The sequence below is a fragment of the Ovis aries genome, chromosome 3 (assembly GCF_016772045.2).
Source record: "Ovis aries strain OAR_USU_Benz2616 breed Rambouillet chromosome 3, ARS-UI_Ramb_v3.0, whole genome shotgun sequence".
NCBI lineage: Eukaryota > Metazoa > Chordata > Mammalia > Artiodactyla > Bovidae > Ovis > Ovis aries.
In genome coordinates this window covers 105,084,404-105,110,794 of record NC_056056.1, presented here as the reverse complement: position 1 = coordinate 105,110,794, position 26,391 = coordinate 105,084,404, and the positions used below count along the sequence as shown (strand labels likewise).

Here is a 26,391-nt window from a genome sequence, read left to right as displayed (position 1 = left end):
GCAAGATGCTGGAGACGGTGAGCTTTAGGTGATTTCACAGTAGAAGGAAAAATGGCCAGAATGTGATAACTGCCAGGATGGGAGTGGAAAGTCTGAGATGTCTTGGGGTAGCGGCCACACAGCATCTAGTTATGGGCATGTATTCCCACCACACGGGCTTCCCTGGCGGCTGAGCAGTAAAGAAGCTGCCTGTCACTGCAGGAGACGCGGGTTCAATCCCTGAGTTGGGAAGAGCCCCTGGAGGAGGGCAGGGCAACTCACTCCATTAATCTTGCCTGGGAAATCCCATGGACAGAGGAGTCTTGGCGGGCTACAATCCATGGGGTCTCAATGAGTCAGACACGACTTAGCGACTAAACACCAACAGAAACATTCCCATCACAATCGCTAATTACTGTCATAGTGAGTGAGAACACAGAGGTTCAGTAAGGCCCGGGCGCCAGGAGCCCATGGGCACAGCCCTGAGCCAGGATGCGTGGAAGACACTGGAGCCCCAGCATGGGAAGGGGCCCCACCAAGGATAAGAAGTGACCCAGAGATGGGCAAGCACAGCCACAGGGACACGGGCCACCTGTTTTCCTGGCCATGGGGCCACCCCAGCAGGGCTGTGACGGTTCTGTTGGCTCTCAAGTCCTCAGACCTAGAGAGGGACCTGCCACACATCAGGGGAGGAGGGGGAGAGGAGGGAGGAAGACCTGGCAGGGTCCTCAGGGGGCCCCCATCACCTGGAACAGCCACCCCCATTGAGCCAGCCCCCTCCCTATTGAGTTGGCTCTGCCTGGCAGCTGAGCAGCCAGGTGGGAGATGTGTCCTGCCTCTTCTAGAGCAAGCAAGTGCCAAAGGACATCCGGTTCTGTCCCCTCTTTGTCAAGGCCAAGAAGACATGAGTGGAGTGGGCTGGGGGGCGGGGGGCTTGCTAAGGCCCAAGCAGGCCCACCCCATCTCCAGACTTGCAGAGGCAATGGGCAAGGAGAAGGATCTGGGAACCAGATCCGCTTACCAACCCGCTACTGTCAAAACCCAGACGAAGCAGCAAAGCTCCACGTGGCAGGGACCATGTCTGACTCCAGCAAGACTGCCAGATTCAACAAAGAGAAGTAGAGCACGCCCAGGAAAATCTGAATTTCAGATAAACAGTGCTTAATCTTTAGTTTAAGAGCACACTCCCTGTTGCAGTCCTGGGAACACACTGAGACTACAAAACCGTGTGTCAGCCATCTGAAACTCAGAGTTAACTGGGAGACCGCAATCTACCTGGCAGCCCTACTAGCAGGGGGCCATACAACCGCTGATGACATGGACACACGTGATGCGCCCTGCAAGAAGCTGTCCCATTCACTTCCATGACCTGCATTTTACTAGGATGTGAAGCTCTGACTCTTTGCGCTTTGATTACACTAGATGGGAAGAGAGGCAGGGCTGCTGAGCCTGGCCGGTGGGGTGTTTTCCCTGATCACCTAACTCCAGCCACATACACCCGCAGGTCTGGACCCTCACAACTGTTTCTCTACACTTGAATGGAACCCAGTGCACTGAACAAACATCTAACCCATCCAACCTCAGGTTACCCAGACCCTGAAACTGAAGTCAGTTGACTGGTAGAACAATGCCCACAGGAACTGGAAGAAGGAACCTGTAACCAAGTTTTGATAATCTTAGTTTTTAAAAAGCGGGGTGTTTGGGGAGACTTCCCTAATGGCCCAGTGGCTAAGACTTCACACTCACAATGCAGGGGACTCAGGTTTGATCCCTTATCAGGGAGGTAGATTCTGGGTGGCTCAGTGAAGAATCCACCTGCCAATGGAGGAGCTGTGGGTTCGATCCCTGGGTCAGGAAGATCCCTTGGAGGAGGAAATGGCAACCCACTCTAGTATTCTTGTCCGAAAAATCCCATGGACAGAGGAGCCTGGGGGGTTACAATCCCTGGCGTCACAAAGAGTCAGACATGACTGAGCTCACAGGCACACACACCCTGCAGCTAAGACCTGGTGCAGCCAAACTTTAAAAATAATTTTTTTTAAAGTAGGGTGTTGGGGAGAGGTACTTATCATTAAATTTTGTCATGTAACAACCAACTTTATTAAACTATTTCCTTACCAGGAGGAGAAGCAATAGGGTTGGTAAATGAGAGAGAAATAGGAAAGCCAGACTTTGTCACAGGAATGCCACCTTCTTTTCAGCATTGTTTTAAAACACAGACAATCTCTCCCCACAGTTGTGGCACTTTGTCCCGGGGATTCCTTTAACCAGATTTTCAGTGGGTCCACCTCCTACTGCTACTAGAGGACAGAGAGAAGGAAAACAAGGCAGGGAACAACAGAGCCACACTGGGGACACTGAACTGGACCAGAGGCCACTGAGGGCCAGAGGAGGTAAAGGCCATGAAAATCAGGGAGGTCCTGGGGCCAATTCCCACTCCAGCACTCTTGCCTGGAAAATCCCGTGGCAGAGGAGCCTGGTAGGCTGCAGTCCATGGGGCCGCTAAGAGTCGGGCACTACTGAGCAACTTCACTTTCACTTTTCACTTTCATGCATCGGAGAAGGAAATGGCAACCCACTCCAGTGTTCTTGCCTGGAGAATCCCAGGGATGGCAGAGCCTGGTGGGCTGCCATCTATGGGGTCGCACAGAGTTGGACACAACTGAAGCGACTTAGCAGCAGCAGCAGCAGCAGCAGGGGCAATTAGATTGAAAGTGTGGTGAGCATGTCTGATGTGCCCTGTTCAACACTACCTCACTCATGTGTGACACGTGGTCCTGTGATTTTTCTATTTACCACTTAATTTCCATTTATTGGGGTTTCCCTAGTGGCTCAGATGGTAAAGAATCAGCCTGCAATGTCGGAGACCCACGTTCGATCCCTGGGTCAGGAAGAGCCTCTGGAAAAAGGAAGGGCAACCCACTCTAGTCTTCTTGCCTGGAGAATCCCATGGACAGAGGACCCTGACGGGCTGCATTCTGTGGGGTCACAAAGTGTTGGACATGACTGAGTGGCTAACACTCTCACTTTCACTTTTTCACTTTCATTTATTACCTCTTGAGTCTCCCCTGACACCTAAAACTAGAATTGTGGTCTCTGTTTCTCTGATGTTGGCCTTTGAGGAGTGTCTCCCTAAAAATCGAGGGAAATTTTAAACTTTAGTGACAGTGGCAACACAGTTCTTACAAAATCAAGGTATATGATGTTTAGCGAAAGTGAAGTCACTCAGTCGTGTCCGACTCTTTGCGACCCCATGGACTGTAGCCCTCCAGGCTCCTCCATCCACGGGATTCTCCAGGCAAGAATGCTGGAGTGGGTTGCCATTTCCTTCTCCAAGAAATGAAATTGAATCAACTGTAGTGGTGATGGACCTAGAAACAGTCATACAGAATGAAGTAAATTAGAAGGAGAAGAACAAGCATTGAATATCAGTGCACATCTGGGGAATCTAGAAAAATGGCGCAAATGAACTTATTTCTAGGGCAGGAATAGAGACACAAACATAAAGAACAGACACGTGGGCACAGGGGGCAAGGACAGGGTGGAACACACTGGGCAATGAGGATTGACATGCCTGCATACACTACTGTAAAATAGATAGCTGGCAGGAGCTTGCATAAAGCGCAGGGAGCTCAGCTCGGTGCTCTGCGGTGACCTAGATGTGCAGAATGAGGGGAAGGGGAAACCCAAAGGGACGGGACGTATGTATCCTTCGAGGTGATTCACTTCATTGTAGAGCAGAGACTAACACGACATTGTAAAAGCAACTATACCCCAAATAAAAATAAAGTATAACTATTATTTTTACAATAAATAAATAATAAAGATGGAGCTGAAGAAAAAGGAAATATGTAGATACATACAACACTTTTGTTATATATAAAGATGCATGTTTATATGTGTATATATATAAACTTACATACACATGCATACAAATATGTGTATGTGTTTATATATACATGTAAACTTATCAATGTGGACTATCTAGGGCCCATTTGTTATGTGGTCCAGTAACTTCTTTTGTCACGGATTTGTCAGTTGTAGATTAAGAATTTATAGACACCCTTCCCTCTTCATAATATCACAAATCCCACTGGGCAAAAAATTCAAAGGAAAAATTTTGTTTGTTTTTGGCAGGCATGCAAAACATTCTTAGGTTTCATTGTCAAGTTATTTTGATCCACCCATAAATGTTCATGATAACTTAATACTGCTGCTTCTTAACTATTAGTGAAAATTATTTCCAGGTCATGCTAGGAAACTCCCTTAAAAAGTTCCTGCAATTCTCAGCTCTGGCTGCTCATAAGAATCACCAAGGAACTTAAGAGCATAATAACTCTGGATTCCTTAGGATGCTCCCTAGATCAGGTGAATCTGAATCATGGGAGTAGGTGCAGAGAGTCTGTAGTTTTTAAAAAGCACATCAGAGAATCACTGAAAACCAACCTTTGTGTCAAGAATTATCTGGCTCAGTTGAAGCAAGTCAGGAAGTGTAAGATCAAAAGGGGTGTGTGAGGTCTTTGAACTGTGCTGTTGGAGAAGACTCTTGAGAGTTCTTTAGGCTGCAAGGAGAGCAAACCAGTCAATCCTAAAGGAAATCAACCCTGAATATTCATTGGAAGGACTCATGCTACAGCTGAAGCTCCAATACGTTACCCACCTGATTCAAAGAACCGACTCATTGGAAAAGACCCGGATGCTGGGAAAGATTGAGGGCAGGAGGAGAAGGGGACAACAGAGGATGAGATGGTTGGATGGCATCATTGACTCAACAGACATGAGTTTGAAACTCCAGGAGATAGTGATAGAATGCGAAGGAAGCCTGGCATGCTGCCGTCCATGGGGTCCCAAAGAGTCAGACATGACTGAGTGACTGAACAACAACATTTTGTAGAGAGTTAGCGACAATTTCAGATGACATCAGTAAGGGTAAAAGAAATGTCACAGGGCTAAGATATAAAAGGACACCAGAAACAGTTGGTACCTTAATAATAGCAAGAAAGTGGATAAAATAAAAATCATATTTTCCCAAAGTGCCGCCAAAGAACAAAAGCTTTGAGGAGCCTTGATGAACAGAATTCCAGGGAGGGATCAGCGCTTTTTAGCAGATTGGACATTGTGTACAAAAGAGTCAGAAAACTTGAAGACAGATCAATGGACATTATCCAAATTGAAGTATCTATTAAAAAAAAGAACATAACTTCAGTGACACGTAGGACAATATGAAGCAGGTTAACATCTGTGTAGAGGGAAAGAAAGAAAGAGGCAGAAGAAAAATTTAAAGAAATAATGGCCAAAATATTTCCAAATTTGATGAGAAACTTCAACCCACAGATCCCAGAGGCTCAACAAACTCCAAACAGCACAGACATACAAAACCACAAAACCACACCTAGGCCAACATAATCAAAGCCTGAAAATCAAAGAACAAGAGAAACTCCTAAAAGCAGTTAAAGTGGGAATATACTGCAAATACAGGGAAACAGACAGAAAAATGATGGCTGTTTTTTCATGTGAATCAAGAAGATTATAGAACATAGAGGGGTGGGATGGTGGGGTGTGAACAAGGCTCAAGAGGGAAGGGAAGTATGTATACATATGGCTGTTTCATGTTGTTGTACAGCAGAAACTAACACAACATTGTAAAGCAACTGTACTTTAACTTAAATAAATAAAATGGAAAAAGATAAGCCTATACAGTGACATTGTTAAGATGCTCAAAGAAAAATAAACTATCAACCCAGAATTCTGGGTATGCCGCTAGTGTCTTTTTTTAAAAAAAAAAAAAAAGAGAGAGAGAGAGAGAGAGAAATAAAGACTTTCTCCAAAAAAATGGGGTGAGTTCATTGCTAGCAGACCTATTTTTACAAGAAATGTTAGAAATTCTTCAGGCAGAACAAATATGGTATCAATTAGAAATTTGGATCTACACAACTAAATTAACAATGTTGGCAACTGAATAAAGAAAGGTAAAAAAAAATTCTATTTTACTTATTTTTAATTGATCTAAAACATGACTATGTATAAGAAAATCAGTAGCAATGCACTGCATATTTGCAGCATATTTTAAAGTAAATTATGTGACAACAATAGCAGGAAAAGGATGCAAGGGAGGAATTGGGAATACCCTGTTTAAGGTCCTAACACTACAAGGGAGGCAAGATAATAGTTTAATGTAGACTCTAATTCACTAAGGATGTGTACTAAAAACCCTGGGTCAACAATTATATTTTCAAAAGAAGTATAAATAATGTCAATCAAGGAGATAAAATGGAATAATAAGCAATATTCATTCAATGTAAGAGCAGGCAGAATAAAGGGAAAAGTAACAAAAAACAGATGGAAAAAATAAAAATCAGCTGTCTACTAATCCAAACATATCAACAAATCACTTTAAATGCAATTGGTCTAAACAACAGCTAAAAGTCAGAGATTTTCAAGTTAGATTTTAAAAAAAAATTCAAGACCTAACTGCTGCTGCTGCTGCTAAGTCGCTTCAGTCGTGTCCAACTCTGTGCGACCCCATAGACAGCAGCCCACCAGGCTCCCCCATCCCTGGGATTCTCCAGGCAAGAACACTGGAGTGGGTTGCCATTTCCTTCTCCAATGCACGAAAGTGAAAAGTGAAAGTGAAGTTGCTCAGTCGTGTCCGACTCTTAGCAACCCCATGGACTGCAGCCCACCAAGCTCCTCCATCCATGGGATTTTCTAGGCGAGAGTACTGGAGTAGGGTGCCATTGCCTTCTCCGAAGACCTAACTATCCTCTGTTTTACAAAGAAACCCACTTCAAATGGATGTCCAGGTTAAAAACAAATGTATGATAAAGATGTACTATGAAACACTAAGTCAAAGGAACATGGAGTAGCTGTAATATGACAAAACAGATTTCAGGACAAGGAATGTTTTCAAGGATTAAGAGAAAAATTACATGATGATAAAGGGATCAAGTGTCCAAGAAACTACAATAATCCTTACATGTACATGCATCTTAAAAATGGCAAAATACTAGAGACAGAAACTAATAAAAACTGAAAGAAGAAATAGGCAAATCTGTATGGTTCTCTTAGAACAAGAGGCAGAAAAGCAGTAAGGATGTGCGTGGTCTGCAGAGCACAATAAACCAACTTAACCTAATGGACATTTATAGAACCATCCTCCCAACTATAACGGAAGACATATTCTTCACAACGTGGAACTTATTAGATTCGTGTGTGTGTGTGTGTGTGTGTGTGTGTGTGTGTGTGTGTGTGTGTGTGTCCTGGGCCTTAAGTTTGAAAGAACACAATCTTTCATAAGATATTCTTGTGCTAGAAGTCCTACAATAGCACTTCTAAATAACCAAAGAAGTCAAAGCAGAAGCTTTGAACTGAACAAAAGTGAAAATGAAAATAGAGCATATCAAAAGCAGAGGGATCTAGCTAAAGTGAGGCTTAGAGAAAAAAATTTGTACTAAATGATTAGGCAAGAAGGCAGGCCCCAAAGCCTTGGGAGAGAGAGAGAGCAAATTAAAGCAGAGCAAGCAGAAGGAAAGGAATAATCAACATTGAAGTAGATCCCAATAAAATCGAAAGCAGAAAAACGATAGAGAAAGCCAACTGCATTCAATCTGTTTTTTTGAAAAAACAGTGTCATTGATAAACCTATGCAAACTGATGAAGGGGAGAGAAAGAGAGAGAGAACAAAATATCAGGAATGTATATGTGCCGATCCCAATCTCCCAATTCTTCACACCCCCCAATTCCTCCTTGGTATTCATACATTTCTTCTCTACATCTGTGTCTCTATTTCTGCTTTGCAAATACACTATTGATACTGTGTATAAGATATATATATATATATATATATATATATATATATATATATATATATATATATATAAGTTCAGTTCAGTTGCTCAGTCATGTCCAACTCTTTGCGACCCCATGGACTGCAGCACGCCAGGCCTCCCTGTCCATCACCAACTCCTGGAGTTTACTTAAACTCATGTCCATTGAGTCGGTGATGCCATCCAACCATCTCATCCTCTGTCGTCCCCTTCTCCTCCTGTCTTCAGTCTTTCCCAGTATCAGGGTCTTTTCCAATGAGTCCGTTCTTCACATCAGTGGCCAAAGTACTAGAGTTTCAACTTCACCATCAGTGCTGAATATTCAATGAATATTCAAGACTGACTTCCTTTAGGATGGACTGGTTGGATCTCCTTGTAGTCCAAGGGACTCTCAAGAGTCTTCTCCAACACCACAGTTCAAAAGCATCCATTCTTCAGTGCTCATCTTTCTTTATACTCCAACTCTCACATCCATACATGACTACTGGAAAAACCATAGCCTTGACTAGACGGACATTTGTTGGCAAAGTAATGTCTCTGCTTTTTAATAAGCTGTATAGGTTGGTCATAACTTTTCTTCCAAGGAGCAAGTGTCTTTTTATTTCATGGCTGCAGTTACCATCTGCAGTGATATAATTATACATAAATATAATATTTAAATAGATACAAATTAGTTGCATAAATATATACATATATAAATATGTGTTTATTATATGTGTATTTTAATTAGTTATATATATTTATATGTGTAAATACACATGTATATATTTATATAACTAATTAAAATGCTTCTTTTAATTAGTTGTATAAGTTTGTACATATATAAGTATGTATATTATATAAAATATACAAACTACAAAACACTGGAGTAGAAATGTAAGAATAATTTTTAAAACGGAGAGATAACCCAGTGTTCATGAACTGGAAGTCTCAATATGAAGAAGTTAATTCTCCCCAGTTTGATCTATAGATTCAACACAATCTCAAGCAAAATGTCAGCCATCTTGTAGATATTTACAAGACGATTCTAACGTGTACAAAAAGGCAAAAAAGCATTGAGAAGAGCCGAAACAATTCGGAGAAAGAAAAACTCACATCACTCAATTCCAAGACAAATCAAAATTTAAAGCTATTAAGTCAAATAAAAATTAAAACTATTGCTCTGATCAAGACACTTTTAAGAGGATAAAAAGGAAAGTGACAGGCCAGGAGAAGACACAAATCACATATGTGATACCAAAGACTCTGTCCAGAATATATAGAGAACTCTCAGACTTAACAATAAAAAAATAAGCAACCCAATTTAAAAATGGGTTAAAGAACTGATTTTCTTCCACCAAAGAAAATACACAGATAGCAGGCAAGCACATGAAAAGATACTCAGCATCATTTTGCTCAGTTGTGTCCGACTCTTTGTGAACCTATGGACTATACAGTCCATGGGATTCTTCAGGCCAGAGTACTGGAGTAGGCGGTAGCCTTTCCCTTCTCCAGGGCATCTTCTGGACCCAGGAATCAAACTGGTGTCTCTTGAATTTCAGATGGATTCTTTACCAACTGAACTATCAGGGAAGTCCATTATGTACTAGGGTAATAAAATTATACCTGTTAGAAAGACAAAAAAATTAAAAGAAAACAAGACAAAATGTTAAAATAACAATGGCTGGCAAGGACGCAGAGCAGCTGAAACACTCACACATCGCATGAGAGAGTATAAAATGGTACTAACTTTCTGAAAAACCGGTAACTTCTTATACAGTTAGACACATACCTACTCACTACCCAGGGACCTTGTGTCTCCTGCACTGCAGGCAGATTCTTTACCACCAAGCTACAGTCTCAGGCAAATCCCTGAATTTCTGATACTCACAATGCGGTGATGACATACAACTGCCCAGACAACATCTGGGGCTTATGAGACATAGGTAAGAGCCAGCTGTACCATGTGAAGCTCTCCTGACTTGATAGCACGATTACTGCTCTTTCATTCAGTAGTGATGCCCCCAAGCCCCTGCAAACACATCAGTGTACACACCTTGACCTAGTTTTGAAAATAGTAGTATAAACAGAACCTTTTTCAGAGGCAGAAAAGTTTTAATGGGTTGAGTCTGTTTCTTTCAGAAACTCTGGAAAAACATCAGTCTGAGTCTTCCCAAATTCTTCATGGCTCCTGTTCATCAGGACACACAGACTATCAAGATTCAATGTCAGGTCTAACCTGACACTAGAGTTTAACCACAGATGCTTTGTGTTTGCAGTTAAGACTGCTGCTGCCGTTCAGCCACCAAGTCGTGTTTGGCTCTTTGCGAGCCCATGGCCTGAAGCATGCTAGGCCTCCCTGTCCCTCACCATCTCCTGAAGTTTGCCCAAGTTCATGTCCATTGAATCAGTGATGCTATCCAACCATCTCATCCTCTGTCATCCCCTTCTCCTCCTGCCCCCAGTCTTTCCCAGCATCAGGGTCTTTTCCAATGAGTCAGCTCTTCGCATCAGGTGGCCAAAGTATTCAAGCTTCAGCTTCAGCATCAGTCCTTCCAATGAATATTCAGGGCTGATTTTCTTTAGGACGGAGTGATTTTGATCTCATTGCTGTCCAAGGGACTCTTAGGAGTCTTCTCAGTTACAAGTAAACTTTTTTAAATAATACAATTTTTAAGAAAAAAGGAAAAAAGAGGAAAGCCTTTGCCTACCTCTCCTGCCCCACCTATTAATGAAACCACAGACTCACTTGGAGAGAGGGAAACCCCTGGAGCCATCTCACCTGCCGGCGAAGGTCAGGGCCAAGGCAGTGGCCAGATGAGGCATCAGCCGCAGGGTCTGCGTTTGGTGCTCAATAATCTTGACCTCTTCCCTGGCTTTGGGTCCAAACTGCCTCCGGCTAGAGAGAAGCAAACAGACACAACTTTACCGAAATCTAACAGGCAATTTCATCACAAACACTCATTTGCCTTTAAATAATTCAGAATTGATATTTTCTAACATGGTGCTGGAGAAGACTCTTGAGAGTCCCTTGGACAGCAAGGAAATCAAACCAGTTATTTCTAAAGGAGATAATCACTGTATATTCATTGGAAGGGCTGATGCTGAAGCTCCAATACTTTGGCCACCTGATGCAAAGAGATGACACGTTAGAAAAGATCCCGATGCTGGGATCTTCTCATGAAGGTACGAGAAGAAGGGGGGCAACAAAGGATGAGATGGTTGGCTGGCATCACCAACTCAATGGACATGAGATTAAGCAAACTTAAGGAGATAGTAAAGGTGTGTTGCAGTCCCTGGGGTCACAAAGAGTCAGACACGACTGAGCAACTGAACAGCAACTTCAGATAACAGAATGCCTGAGTCTTCTCAAACAGAGTTAAGATAACAAGATATCAAGAGTTTCTGAAGACAGCCCAACAAAAAGCTTTTCACCTCCTCTGGAAATTAACCTTCCCACCATGGAAATTTTTATAGCAAAGTTATCTATTTAATCCACAGAGTAACTTTTACACCTTAACATTTACATGGCATTTTATAGTTCCTAGTGCCTTGTGATCATTAATTATTCAGCTTTACTGTTTCTGACATACCCCAGAACATATTTCAAAAGGACTCAACGAGGAGGCAATGAACTCTGGAGCTTCTGTCAGATTCGCAGGCAGGTCATTATTTCAGCCCACTGCATCCCCCCTGGAGTTTCTCGTGGGAAAGGAGATCTCTCCATCCTGCCTTAAACTCTGTGCACAGCACTGCCTCTCCCTCTCTCTTTTTATAACTTTTTTTTTGAGTCTTTATTGAATTTGTTACAATATTGCTTGTTTTATGTTTTGGTTCCTGTGGGATCTTAGCTCCTCAAGCAGGGAGCGAACCCTTACCCCCTGCACTGCAAGAAGTTTTAACCACTGGACTGCCAGGGAAGCCCTGCCTGACTGCCTTTCTCTCTCATGCAGCTATGCAGGGGTGAACAGAGGCCCTGCCTCAAGCTACTTGTAAAGTGGGGTAGGATGGTCCCCAGACATGGCCCAGCAGTTAAGCATACAGAATCCCATGGCTGCATACGGCAAGAGCCTGGCTTGTCTAGATCACCCCCTGCTCCGTGCAAACTAATGCTCTACAATCTGGGCTTGGCAGCCTCCTGTCTGTGGACAATCCCAACTTTAATGCTATTTTTGAAATATTTCACACACATACACATGCACCTGTGCACACAAACCTGTGCACACGTACACAGGAGAGGAGCATTCATGCTAGGTCATCCAACGGGCAGCCTGCTTCAGCCCCAGAGACATGAAGGTACCCGTCAATTGCTGCTGCTGTGGTCAGTCATTCAGTCAAGTCTGACTCTTTGTGACCCCACGGACTGTTCCCTGCCAGGTTCCCCTGTCCATGAGATTCTCCAGGCAAGAAGACTGGATTACTCAAGGAAAAAGAGGAAACGGCAAATTTAAAAAATTTTATATTTGACCTTTTTAATTATAATTTCATGCTTTAATATTGTTCCCAGGGACTTCCCTGGTGGTCCAGTGGCTAAGACTCGCTGCTCCCAATGTAGGAGACCAGGGGTCAATCCCTGGTCAGGGAACTAAATCCCATATGCCACAACTAAAACATCCTTCATGTGGCAACAAAGATCGAAGCTCCTGTATGCCACAACTAAGACCCACACAACCAAAAAATATATATATTAAATAATAGTAATACTATTACTATTTGTAATTAAAACAAGGGCACTATACCTTTTTAGTTCATAAGGCACCTAGAATTTACAACCTGACCATGCGTCTGGGTATGAGGCAGTGGAGACAGACCTCACACAGGCACACAGGGGCTCACTGTGAGCGCAGGTTCATCTTCTGTGAGCAGAGCTCCCCAGACAGTCTCACCATCTGCGGATGGCTGTCCGAGGAGCAGGACCCTCCCTTTGCCCATGCCCTCCATCCATCCCGACCACAACAGGGCGCACTGCCAAGCAAGCCAGACAGTCTGCAGGACGACAGCTCTGGCTGGATCATTTTGAAACCAATACGTCAGTCATAGACCAAAAGCTGGTACCAAGGTAATGTCAAGTTATTCTACAAATGCCATCTGTCCCCACTCCTTTAACTGGCTAGAATTAAACATTTAACAGCATGGATAAAATCATATCACGTTAGAATGTATGACCTGTCATTAACTTTGGGGGATATTAAACATTACTAGATATCTAACCAATTTCCTTAAACTTATATTTTATTCAATATAAAATATTAAACTGGGGCTTCCCTCATGGCTCAGTGGTAAAGAAATGGCCTGCCAACACAAGGGATGCAGGTTCGATCGGTGGATCAGGAAGATCCCTGGAGAAGGAAATGGCAACCCACTCCAGTACTCTTGCCTGGAGAATCCCATGGACGGAGGAGCCTGGTGCGCTACAGTCCATGGAGCTGCAAGGAGTGGGACACGACTGAGCAACTAAACAACCACAGTTTTAAAACAGCACCTGTGGCCAGACTCACAGCTCACTGAGGGCAGGCCTGTTCTGTCTTCGGGTGTCCCAGTCTGGCCAGGCGCGAGTGGGTGGGAAAGACTGAAAGCGAGGCGACAGATGATGAAAGGTCCTGCCATCTCCCAGCAGCAACACACCTGACTTCTCCACCTCTCATCCCTCCGTGTCTCCTTGGAATGTTTGCTTGTTCACAGATGATCTGATAAAAGCGCAGCTGGGAGACACTGGAGGACTGGGTGGGAGCCTGGAAGCAGTTGCGACTGTGATGGAAGAAGCAAATAAGATGAGCAATCTACCCTGTCCTTATGTCCAAGAGCCCACCCTCTGCTGGTTTGGGGTTGGGTTTTCTTGTAAGGACGAGAAAAGAAGAAATGAGGGACTTCCCCGGTGGTCCAGTGGCTAAGACTCCAAGCTCCCAATGCAGGGGGCCTGGATTTGATCCCCAGTCGGGGAACTAGATCCCACATGCCGCAACAGTTCAAATGACGCGACTAAAAAGATCCTGCATGTTGCAACGAAGATGGGATTCCATGTGCCCCATCTAAGACCTGGTACAGTCAAATAAATAAATATTCTAAACAAGAAAGAAAGAAATGAGTGGGTGGAAAGCAGGCAGCACCCACAGTCTTTCCTTCCCTTTCTCTGGCCCAGGACACCGATAGTCCACCCGTGCACTGAGCCAGGACGTTCTCACTGGCGTCTCATCCATCGCATGTGCTCTGTGGCTGCTCCAGGTGAAAAGACGACACTCACAGCTAACGATTCTTCTCCTGCCCAGAGATGCAGCCAGAGTCATCTGTGAGATCACCACCATCAAACCCAGAGCCAGGAGCCTGGCTCCAACACAGGCAGCAGAGAGAGGTGGCCTCAAGACTTTGCGCTCTGAGAGGGCTTGGCGGGAGCTGGAGCCCTGCCTGCCACCCTGCCTCAGGCCCCAGACTACCTCACAGAGGGCCATGAGGGTCCAGGCTGGTGCTCTGGTTGCCAGCATCCTTGGCACGCTGCCCTGAACACGGCTCACCAGACCACAGTCCCTGCAGCTGGCCAGACATTACTGCCTGCCAGACATTTTTACTCTTTCAGTTTATGGTCCATATGGACATAAAATTCTTCCTATCCTTTTCCTCCACTGGGTTACTACTTTTCTTTAAAGAGCCAGGTAAAGGCTATATTTTTCTCCATAAACATCATTTTATTTCAGGGCCAGAAAACAACCCCAAAGTCACTGAGCTCAAATTTTTCATGGTCTTTAAAAAAGAGTGTGCATCACAGTATCCGTGTGAGAGGCCTGTGAACGATGCCACTTAAAATGATAGATTGGAAAAGCTATTTCTGGATCCCAGCGACTCATAAGGACTGGAGGAAACATTTATTTTGGGGGTTGTTTTATTTCATTCCCACTCAGTTTTGAACACAGCCGCTTAAAGCAACATTCATGGAAAGTGACACAGCTATTAATCACCCACGCAGCTACTACATGTGCAGCCTCTGGGGAGACACAGGCTGCCCGCCTCCCCAGCTCTCCCTCTGGTCTCTTCTCCCAAAGGAGGCCAGTGACCTACTAAAAAGATAATTGCTTTGCAGGTTTCCTGCTTCTGGAGCATCATTGCATCAGCCTGCTCTGAACGACAGCCGGTCATACTGGAAGAAGAGGGGAGTTCCATGGCTGGCCCCCCGTCCTTCATCCTGAGACTTCTGGGGGTGCAAGCTGGTTCACACCCCTACTGCCAGGGGACAGACCCCTGCTTCTTGGCTGTCAAAGGCTGACCTCTGCGGACAAAAGCTGGGCAGATTCCTGAGGCCCAGCCTCCCTCCCTGTGGCCACCTGCCCTGGCTGAATAACTCAGCCACAGACAGGATCCAAGGCAGCCTGTGAGTGTCCCACAGGTGACCACTGTACCCCATTTGGCCCCAGTGGAGACCCCAGCCTCTCAGAGAGCCCACAGCCCATCTGACTCTGTTTCTCTCCTTCTTCCTGATGTTCCTGAACACAGGAACCCAGAGGGAAAATATGTTTACAAAGCAGGATTTTTTTAAAATTTTTATTAGAACATAGTTGATTTACAATGTTGTGTTACTTTCTGCTGTATAGCAGAGTGAGTCAGTTGTACATTTACATATCTCCACTCTTTTTTAGATTCTTTTCCCATGTAGGTCATTGCAGAATACTGAGAAGAGTTCCCAAAGCGGGATATTTTGATAGCACCAGTTGGACCTGGCAGATTGAGTTCAACTGGCTGACCAGGATGTGAAAACCTGGCTACATTTTTTAAGAGATTTTTTTTGATGTGGACCATTTTCAGAGTCTTTATTGATTTTTTTGCAATATTGCTTCTGTTTATGTTCTGGCTTTCCGGCCACGAGGTATATGGGATCTTAGCTCCCAGATCAGGGATCAAACCCATACCTTCTTGCACTGGAGGGAGATGTCTTAACCACTAGACTAGCAGCTGCTGCTGCTGCTGCTAAGTTGCTTCAGTCGTATCTGACTCTGTGCGACCCCAGAGACGGCAGCCCACAGGCTCCCTCGTCCCTGGGATTCTCCAGTCAAGAACACTGGAGTGGGTTGCCATTTCCTTCTCCAATGCATGAAAGTGAAAAGTGAAAGTGAAAGTGAAGTCATGTCCCACTGTTCACAACCCCATGAACTGAAGCCTACCAGGCTCCTCCATCCATGGGATTTCCCAGGCAAGAGTACTGGAGTGGGGCGCCACTGCCTTCTCCCAGCAACTTTTTATCTGGTAATGCATGAAATAGACACCTGACTCCCAGCCCCAAACTTCACCAGACCCAACCCCACGCCAGTGTCAAGTCTGGGATCATGAAAGGGTTCAGACTGCACACAACTCTCACTGGTTTTTGTTGTGTGTGTGTGTGTGTGTTATAAGATGAACATTAGTAGTTTGCCTGGGAGCTCTGACAAAGCAATCCTGCCTTGAAATACCAGCCTCTACATGTGACCTCCACCATGTTTTAAGTGTCATTCTTCAAATGGTCAATTTTCAATCCATCTGCAGGAGAGATGGAAAAGGTGCACGTATGTAGTCTATAAACAAGTGCCTCTTTCATATTAGCCTTCGTTTGTTATTGTTTAGTCACCAAGTCATGTCTGACTCTTGCCCACCAGGCTCCCCTGTCCATGGAATTTTCCAGGCGAGAATACTGGAATGGGTTGCCATTTCCTTCTCCAGGAGATTTTCCCCATGTCTCCTGCACTGATGAGTTCTTTCCCACCGAGCCACAGGGAAGCCCCAATAGTAGCCTTGGTTGTGATTAAATATGCAACATGGTCCCAAAGAAGAGTTCTCCAAGTGCCCATGCAACCCTGCAGCGCTCCCAATGAATGCTTTTTGCGCCCTCCAGACACCTTTTCCTCCTACTCCTTAGCAGGCTTTTTGTTCAACCAGAGAAAAAAGCAGATGATCCTCAATGGCTATGACGGGGTCAGTGACAATGACCATTTTTAAACACAAGAATGTTTCAGATACAGAAAAAATGAGGGCACTTAGGTATTAGGGCCCAAAGGTCTATGGAGTTGGATCGCCATCCTCAGTGCACAAACACAGACTCTAGAGCCCATGTTTTCTTGCCGGAAACTGCAGAGATAAAGAGCTTTCGCCGTTACTTTTTCCCATTTCTCAAAGGTTGCTGCTGCTGCTGCTAAGTTGCTTCAGTCGTGTCTGACTCTGTGTGACCCCACAGACAGCAGCCCACCAGGCTCCCCCGTCCCTGGGACTCTCCAGGCAAGAACACTAGAGTGGGTTCTCAAAGGTTACATCAAATCAAAACGCAGGAATCTAAAGACCCTCTCCAATAGGAAACCCATAGGTCTAAAGTCATGGTCCATCTAGTCTGGTGGGAACTGACATTCTGCTATCGTAGGCTGCAAAGACTGTCCACCCCGTCCACGAGCACTGGGAGCGCAGCACCAAGGGGAGCAGGCTGAAGAACCACCCGAGCTTGGAATCAGGCCACTTCTTCCCATCAGCAGACGGATGACCCCAGTGGAGACCCCAGAATCCCTTTCAGACAAGAGACAACACAAGGCAGGGTAACCCTATGACTCTGCCTCCACGTTTCTGCTGTGTAGACCATTTCTATGGTGGGCTGTAGCCACAGGAACCCTCACTGTGAAGGACCAGAGACAGCCAGGCCTGGGTCACCCTGGACCTGAAGGCTGACCAACTCCAGCTTCTTCTCTGAGGGCTCAACTACATCAGCCAAAGGGGTCCGACCCAACCCACTGTAGCTCAACCCCCTTCACCATAAACCCCAGAGAACCGAGCTCCCTCTCTCTGAGTTTGTTTTTATTGCCTTCTGGTGCCTCTGGCTGCCCCGGGGAGGGCATCATGGGACAAAGCCAACATCACTCCATCCCAGGCATCACAGGAGGGGAGATCGGACACAGGGTTAAAACTCAGGCTTTGACTCAGACTGGTTTCCATACAGACTCTTGACATTTCCCACTTTCTACCGAATGACTTAGACTCACTGAACTTTGGGTTCTTCAGGGCTGATGATGACAGTGAGGAGGAAGGGAGAGACACTGTCTTTGCCTGACAGATAGTAGGTGTTCACGGCGTGGCAGGTATTATCATCACAGTCACTACTGCTACCCAGGCTCCTAGGATTACCCTCTATTCTATTCATCCTTGATCTAGGAAAGCCATGTAAAAATTTCCTCAAAGAAACACTCTCTTTTTCCTTTCACTCAAAGCACTAATCTATTCTGCATCACTAAGACTGTCGTAAAAAAGATTTTCAGGGTGAAGAGGAAAGTCTCCTCCACTCAACACTGAATTAAAGATAATGAAATTTCTGACAGAGAAGAACGCAACCTGTCAACTAATATGCTAGAAAAAATTGTGTGTGTGTGTGTGTGTGTGTGTGTGTGTGTGTGTTGGAAAGCACATGAAACGTTCAGAAAGCACCTGCCCTTCTTATGCATCCAAGAACACCAGCTAATCTTCTTCTTCCCAAATTCCAGGGAGGGACAAGATGGACAAAATAAAGCCAGAGAAGGTGATGTGGGCAGAGCCCTCCGCCACAGCATGTTGCTATGGAAGCAGCAGATTCTTTCCAGAGACAATCAGCCTACCCTAGAGAGGAACCTAAATGTTATTCAGGTGGTTCCCACACAAAGGAAATTAACTTACTTTTCAGAATCACAGCCTTAGTAATATCTATGATTAACACAGTGGTAAATGTTAGTCGTCAGAACTGTGACTCCTCGTGATTTTTCTCTAAAGAAACTCGCATCCTAATGAATCCAAAACAAAATTACAATGGTGGGAGACGCAGGGCCATAAATTACAGCTGAAACTCCCTGGGGTGGATTAATGATTTCACCGTTATTTTTATATATTTTAAAAGTCATATACACAGAGAGTGAAATCTTGTACCATCAACACCACTGTGAAGTATTGCAGAAGCCCCCGGCACTTTGGCCATTCTTTGCCCTCCATCCACGTGCACGCTGCCTGCCCAAAGAGCCGGCCAGAGCCTGCTGTCATCCTAGAGACACAAGTCTGACCATAGCACGAGAAAGGAGACATACACTGAGGCCCAACACTCTCCAGGATTCTCCTTCACTGAGGTTAAGCATGAGGAGATGAAAGCCAAGTAATTGAGGTTCTCTTTAGGGCTGACATTGATTTCTTATGCTTTAGGCTGGCTTTATTTGTAATATATATCTTTATTTTTTTTTTTTTGGCTGCACAATGACTAGTTGCACTGCATGGCATCTTCAATCTTTGTTGCATGTGGGATCTTTAGTTGCAGCATGTGGGATCAAACCCAGGCCCCTCGCATCAGGAGCATAGCGTCTTAGCCACTGGAACACCAGGCGAGTCCTCGCCTTAGGCTGGCTTTCACCTGCTCTTGGCACTAGGACATGCCTGAGTAGCTCAAGGGCTGGCTGCTGCTCCCAGTTTCCCTCTCCAATCCATAGCCTTGGAAGTAAGGATGCCCACAACATCAGAGTCTTTCAATTCATAGACACAGTAGGTCTTTCCATTTATTTAGGTCTTCAATTTCTTCAATCAGTATTTTGTACTGTTCAGCATATAAGTGTTAAATGCGTACCTAAGTATTTCAATGTTTATGATCAATTGTAAATTAATTATATTTTAAATTCTGGTATCCTTCTGTTCATTGTATATAGAGCTACAACTGCAGACTTCCCTGGCAGTCCAGTGGTTAAGACTGTGCTTCCACTGAAGGGTTTGGTGCCTGGTCAGGGAACGAAGATTGTACATACTGCCCAGCACGGTCCAAAAAAAAAAAAAAAGAAGAAAAAAAGAAATTGCTTTCTGCATGTTTATTTTGCATCTGGCGACCATGCTGAATTTAATTCTCAGTTCTAGGGCTTTTATAAATATTCGGGGATTTTCTATATAACAACCAAGTCATCGGAATATAGAAACACTTTTGTTAGTTTCTTTCCAATCTGTTTGCTTTTTCCTTGCCTTACTGTACTGGCAAGAAATGCAGGAAATGCCGGTTCAATCTCTGGGTGGAGAAGATCCCCTAGAGGAGGAAGTGGCAACCCACTCCAGTATTCTTGCCTAGGAAATCCCATGGAGAGAGGAGCCTTGAGGGCTACAGTCTACGGGGCTGAAAAGAGCTGGACATCACTGAGTGGCTAAGCACACAGGCACTGTACTGGTTACAGCTTTGACCTCTATCTTGAATAGCAGCAGTAAGAGTGAATACGCTTGCCTGACACCCAGTCTTAGGGGGAAAGCATTCAGTCTTTCCCCATTAAGTATGATGTTGACTATACACCACGGAGACATTGTGGGTTCAGTTCTACATCACTGCAATTAAGCAAATATCACAAGAAAGCAAGTCACATAAAGTTTTGGTTTTGCAGTGCATATAACAGTTACATTCACACTACACTGGAGTCTATGACGTGCAATGATATTATGTCTTTTAACATGTTTACACCTTAAAAGCTTTATTGCCAAAAATTACTAACCATCATTTGCACCTTCAGTGGGCTGCAGTAGTAATGTCAAAGATCACTGATCATAGATCACTATAACAAATACGACGATGATGAAAAAGCGTGAAATATTGTGATACTTGCCAAAATGTGACACAGAGACACGAAGTGAGCAAATATTGTCGGGAAAATGGTACCAGGAGATGAGCTCAAGGCAGGGTTGACATAATCGTCCAATTTGTAAAAAAATGCAACATCTCGAAGTGTAGTGAGAAGCACAATAAAACCAGGCGTGTGCTGTGCTCAGTCATGTCCAATTCTTTGTATCCCCACGGACTGTAATCCCCCATGCTCCTCTGTCCATGCGATTTCCCAGGCAAGAATACTGGAGTGGGACTTAGGGACACAGCAGAGGGGAGGTGGGGAAAGAGAGGGGGAGGTGTACAGAGAGAGTAACATGGAAACTTACATTCCCATATGTACAACAGAATGACAACGGGAATTTGCTGTATGACTCAGGGAGTTCAAACAGGGGTTCTGTAACAGCCTAGAGGGGCGGGATGGGGAGGGAGATAAGGCGGCTCAGGAGGGAGGGGACATATGCACACCTATGGCTGATTCATGTTGGTATTTGGCAGAAAACAGCAAAATTCTGTAAACCAATTATCCTCCCATTAAAAAATATATTAATTTTTTAAAAAGAATACTGGAGTGTGTTGCCATATCCGCCTCCAGAGTATCTTCCTGACTCGGAGATTGAAACCGCGTCTCTTTATTGTACTGTACCAGCAGGAGGGTTCTTTACCGCTAACGCCACCTGGGATGCCAAAAAGAGCCATGCCTGTATGTACTTTCCAGATGCTCTTTATCAGGTTGAGCAAATAATAAATTAATTCGTCTGTTTACATGTTTATTAGCCATAGATATGTCTTTAAAGTGTCTCATATCATGTGCCCATTTATTAATATACTGTGATGTTACTATGTTTATTATTTCTTTAAAGAGGCTTTTTATGTATTAAGGAAAATAAACCACTGTTAGTCATATTTGTTTAGATATTTCTCTGTGTCATTTGAAATATACACATTTAAAACACTTTCTATATAATCAATTTACTCTAACACTTTTGCTTTGGGACTTTTTCTTCTATGAATGTTTTCAAAAAGGACATGTCACTTTTCCCCTTCATCTATGTGATTTTGTGGTTTGTTTTAACTTTAGAGATAAGCAGAGGTGAGAGATGTAGGTCTACCCCAGAGGGATATGAAATAAATATACCAGCATAGTTAACTGCAGCAAGTGCCACTAGGCTGACCCACGAAGGACCAATGAAGGTGAGCAGACTCTTGTTCCTATCTGCTTAAAATAGCCACTTCCTGCTTTCAGACAATTCCCTTGATCTTCCTCCTTCCAATTCACTTGGCAGACAAGTCCTTGCTTTAACCTCTCTCCCACTTTATTCTCTAATCTGCCAGGAAATTAATGCAAGTCTTGAGCCTCCCTAAACACAGCTTTTTCCAGGCATCCTTTTTCATCTCCGATTCTAAAAATTGAAATAACAAGAAAAAACAAACTTTGCTGTTCTGTTGGCATATGTGCCTTCAAGGAATATTTATTTAAGGCGGGAAAAAAATCTCTTTGAGTGGGTCTATATTGTCATAATCACCCCTCCCAGCAAAAACTAAACATTTCATCCTCCATCTCATGGCTTCTAGCTACCCAGCCACTGGGCCTCACTTAGGTCCAGCATCTGGATGTCAGGTGTTGCATGAACACATCTGTCATCAAGGTCTTGAACACAGAGATGCAAAGTTCTCTCAGCTGGAGTTGTCCAGGGAACCCACCATCGGTTTGCTGCCCTTGTGACACATGGGCCTATGTGGGACCTATCCCATCTGTGGGTTTCCCAGTGCTTCATTTCAGGACATTCTCCTTTCATTACCCAGATTTTGCTGCCACGTTTTGCTCAGAAATATCTGCCTAGATCTGTTACCTAGCTCTAATCCCTTCCTGGGCATTCCCAAAGGGCAATGCCATCATCTGGGTCAGGACAAGCCCATCTCATTTCTTCCTACTGATGTATTCCTGCAAATACTTGAACATTAGAAAGAAAATAATCTGGCAGCTGTTTTCTTTACAAAAGCCATTTCCAAAATTAACAATTTATTATGCTTGTGACAAAAATAATTCATCTGCTTTGCAGAGATGCTGTCTGGAAAGAAACTTCCACAGGGTCATTTGAGATTTTGTGTACGATCTCAGGATACTGGAAATGAGCCAAATCGTGGGATGCTAAAGAATGCAACACAAGTTGACAGCCTGGGCGAATGGTTTTCCAAGAGGCTTGGGGAGCCTGGTGGAGACTCGACTAGAGGACCTGCCAGTGATCAGGAGGCCAGTGTCTTCGTACCGCTTCTATCAGGACTGAATCTGAGAGAAGAGCACACTTCTGAACTTTGCTCAAAAGGGAAACCCAATTTTCATCCCAGCTGGACTCCACTATTTTTGCTGACCCTGCATCTGAAGGTACTGATACTCAAATGCTTCTCATTTAATCACTGAAAATTATCTCTAAAACAACTCTTAAAGGCTCAGGACATTATCTTGAGGGCATTAAGCAAGTGCAGAAGCATCTGTTCCAAAAAATCTGAATTTAAATCTCATTTGAACCTCATCCCTCATCTCATCTCTCATTTGAACCCACTCACAACTACCTCATCCCCCCATGAGCTCCCCCAGCAGCTCAGTGTGATGGCAGCTGGGCAGGTAGATGCAGCCAAGAAGATGGGGCTCCCCCTCCCTCTACCTCCCAGTCTCCGACTATGGTTTCATGCAGTCCACTGGCACCTCTCATTCGCTCTACCCCTTCACTCCCAGTCCACATTAGAGAAACTTTATTCTAGGCAGATACAGCCACGAGGGGGGCTTCCCTGTGGCTCGGCAATAAAGAATCTGCCTGCAATGCAGGAGATGCAGGCTCAACCCATGAATCGGGAAGATCCCCCTGGAGAAGGAAATGGCAACCCGTTCCAGCATTCTTGCCTGGGAAGTCCCACGGATAGAGGAGCCTGGTGGGCCACAGTCCATCGGGTCACAAAGAGTTGGACATGAGTTAGCAACTAAACAGCAACAGACAATAGGACAACAGCTCCCTTCCCCCATCTGGCCCCCATTCACAGGGCATATGCTTCACTCCAGACACAACAGGTCAAGAATCGTGAATCTTGAGCATCCATGACTTGTCTTGCTTCTAGGATGAAGGTCTCATGCCAGGAAAAATAAGCTGGGAAGACCGGGAGCTGCCATCCCTGTCCAGAAGTCTTGCTTGCAGAGGCGCCATATCAGCAGAAGCAAGTCACTGACTCGCCCTCAGCTCTGAATGTTACAGAGACTGCCCAGGAAGAGAGGCAGGATGTTAGAACAGATAAGTCTTCAGTTTTGTGTAGGAGACTAACTATTTTGGTAACAAAGTAAGCAGAAGATCACGCCTATGAGTGTTGTTTCAAACAATGGAGATCTTGATGGGGAGCAACTAAGAGTCCCTGGTAGCTCTTTTGATTCTTTTAGCAGCGAGCTAAAAGATGATATGCTCAGTGAAATGGTAGATCAGCCAGAAGTTTAACCGAAAGAATCAGGGAAAGAGATAGCTAAGCAGAGTCCTCTCTGGTTGGAGCAGCCTCAGACTGGAAACATCGTGCCCATGCAGAGGGACCCAACTTTAAGTGCAACAGACTGTGGCATAATGTACGCCTCGGGGCATTGGTTAAAACAACACAGCAATCAGCTAGTGACTAATGAGGACCCAAAACTGGCTTGATACAGATCATCCAAAAGCTTATGGGGGATATATAAATAGCAGCATTATTTACAAACGCCAACATAAGGCAGCAATTCAACTGTCCAAGAGCAAATGAATGGACAGAGAAGATGTGTTACATATATATAAAATGGAATACCGCCCAGCCATAAAAAAGACTGAAATCCTGCAGCAACATGGATGGACTTGGAGGGCATTACGCTAAGTGAAATAATAAGCCAGACAGAGAAAAGCAAATACTCTTTGCTTGTATGATATCTCTTATATGTGGAACCTAAAACATAACGATGAAGTAGTGAGTACAGCATGAAAGAGGAAACCCGTGAATACAGAGGACAAACTAGCAGTCACCCGTGGAAAGAGGGAAGCAGTGGGGAAGACCAACACAGAGGCAGAGGCACAAACTATCAGGTATGAAATAAACTACAAGGACATATTACACAACACAGGGGAATATAACCAATATTTTTATACTAACCGTAAGTGGAGTATAACTTTAAAAACTGTGAATCACTATATTATATACTTGTAACCTATATAATATTTTATATCAACTATGGAAAAGAAATGCAAAAAAGCAAAATGGCTGTCTGGGGAGGCCTTACAAATAGCTATGAAAAGAAGAGAAGCGAAAAGCAAAGGAGACAAGGAAAGATATAGGCATCTGAATGCAGAGTTCCAAAGAATAGCAAGGAGAGATAAGAAAGCCTTCCTCAGCAATCAATGCAAAGAAATAGAGGAAAACAACAGAATGGGAAAGACTACAGATCTCTTCAAGAAAATTAGAGATATCAAGGGAACATTTCATGCAAAGACGGGCTCGATAAAGGACAGAAGTGGTATGGACCTAAGAGGTGGCAAAAATACACAGAAGAAAGGTACAAAAAAGATCTTCACAACCTTGATAATCACAATGGTGTGATCACTCACCTAGAGCCAGACATCCTGGAATGTGAAGTCAAGTGGGCCTTAGAAAGCATCACTACGAACAAAGCTAGTGGAGGTGGTGAAATTCCAGTTGAACTATTTCAAATCCTGAAAGATGATGCTGTGAAAGTGCTGCACTCAATATGCCAGCAAATTTGGAACACTCAGCAGTGGCCGCAGGACTGGAAAAGGTCAGTTTTCATTCCAATCCCAAAGAAAGGCAATGCCAAAGAATGCTCAAACTACTGCACAATTGCACTCATCTCACATGCTAGTAAAGTAATGCTCAAAATTCTCCAAGCCAGGCTTCAGCAATACGTGAACCAAGAACTTCCTGATGTTCAAGCTGGTTTTAGAAAAGGCAGAGGAACCAGAGATCAAATTGCCAACATCTGCTAGATCATCGAAAAAGCAGGAGAGTTCCAGAAAACATCTATTTCTGCTTTATTGACTATGCCAAAGCCTTTGACTGTGTGGATCACAATAAACTGTTGAAAATTCTGAAAGAGATGGGAATACCAGACCACCTGACCTGCCTCTTGAGAAACCTATACACAGGTCAGGAGCAGCAGTTAGAACTGGACATGGAACAACAAACTGGTTCCAAATAGAAAAAGGAGTACGTCAAGGCTGTATATTGTCACCCTGCTTATTTAACTTCTATGCAGAGTACATCATGAGAAACGCTGGACTGGAACAAGCACAAGCTGGAATCAAGATTGCCGGGAGAAATATCAATAACCTCAGATATGCAGATGACACCACCCTTATGGCAGAAAGTGAAGAGGAACTAAAAAACCTCTTGATGAAAGTAAGAGGAGAGTGGGAAAAGTTGGCTTAAAGCTTAACATTCAGAAAACGAAGGTCATGGCATCTGGTCCCATCATTTCATGGGAAATAGACGGGGAAACAGTGGAAACGGTATCAAACTATTTTGGGGGCTCCAAAATCACTGCAGATGGTGACTGCAGCCAGGAAATTAAAAGATGCTTACTCCTTGGAAGGAAAATTATGACCAACCTAGATAGCATATTCAAAAGTGACATTACTTTGCCAACAGAGGTCTGTCTAGTCAAGGCTATGGTTTTTCTGGTGGTCATGTATGGATGTGAGAGTTGGACTGTGAAGAAAGCTGAGCACCAAAGAATTGATGCTTTTGAACTATAGTGTGTTGGAGAAGACTCTTGAGAGTCCCTTGGACTGCAAGGAGATCCAACCAGTCCATTCTGAAGGAGATCAGTCCTGGGTGTTCTTTGGAAGGAATGATGGTAAAGCTGAAACTCCAGTACTTTGGCCACCTCACGCAAAGAGTTGACTCACTGGAAAAGACTCTGATGCTGGGAGGGATTGGGGGCAGGAGGAAAAGGGGACAACAGAGGATGAGATGGCTGGATGGCATCGCTGATTCAATGGACATGAGTCTGAG

At 44.3% G+C, this 26,391-nt stretch overlaps 1 protein-coding gene across 2 annotated transcripts in view; it reads right to left on the bottom strand.

The window, feature by feature from the left end:
- The window catches only part of ACOXL (acyl-CoA oxidase like), a 372,099-nt gene that overhangs the window by 176,184 nt on the left and 169,524 nt on the right, over positions 1–26,391 (bottom strand). For both annotated transcript variants that reach the window (XR_006059556.1, XM_042248150.1), the window contains exon 11: positions 10,567–10,683. Coding sequence is in view for 1 of the 2 variants with exons in the window: in XM_042248150.1 (XP_042104084.1) it covers positions 10,567–10,683 (117 nt within the window). In the remaining variant the exon portion in view is untranslated. The remainder of the gene's footprint in view (positions 1–10,566; positions 10,684–26,391) is intronic.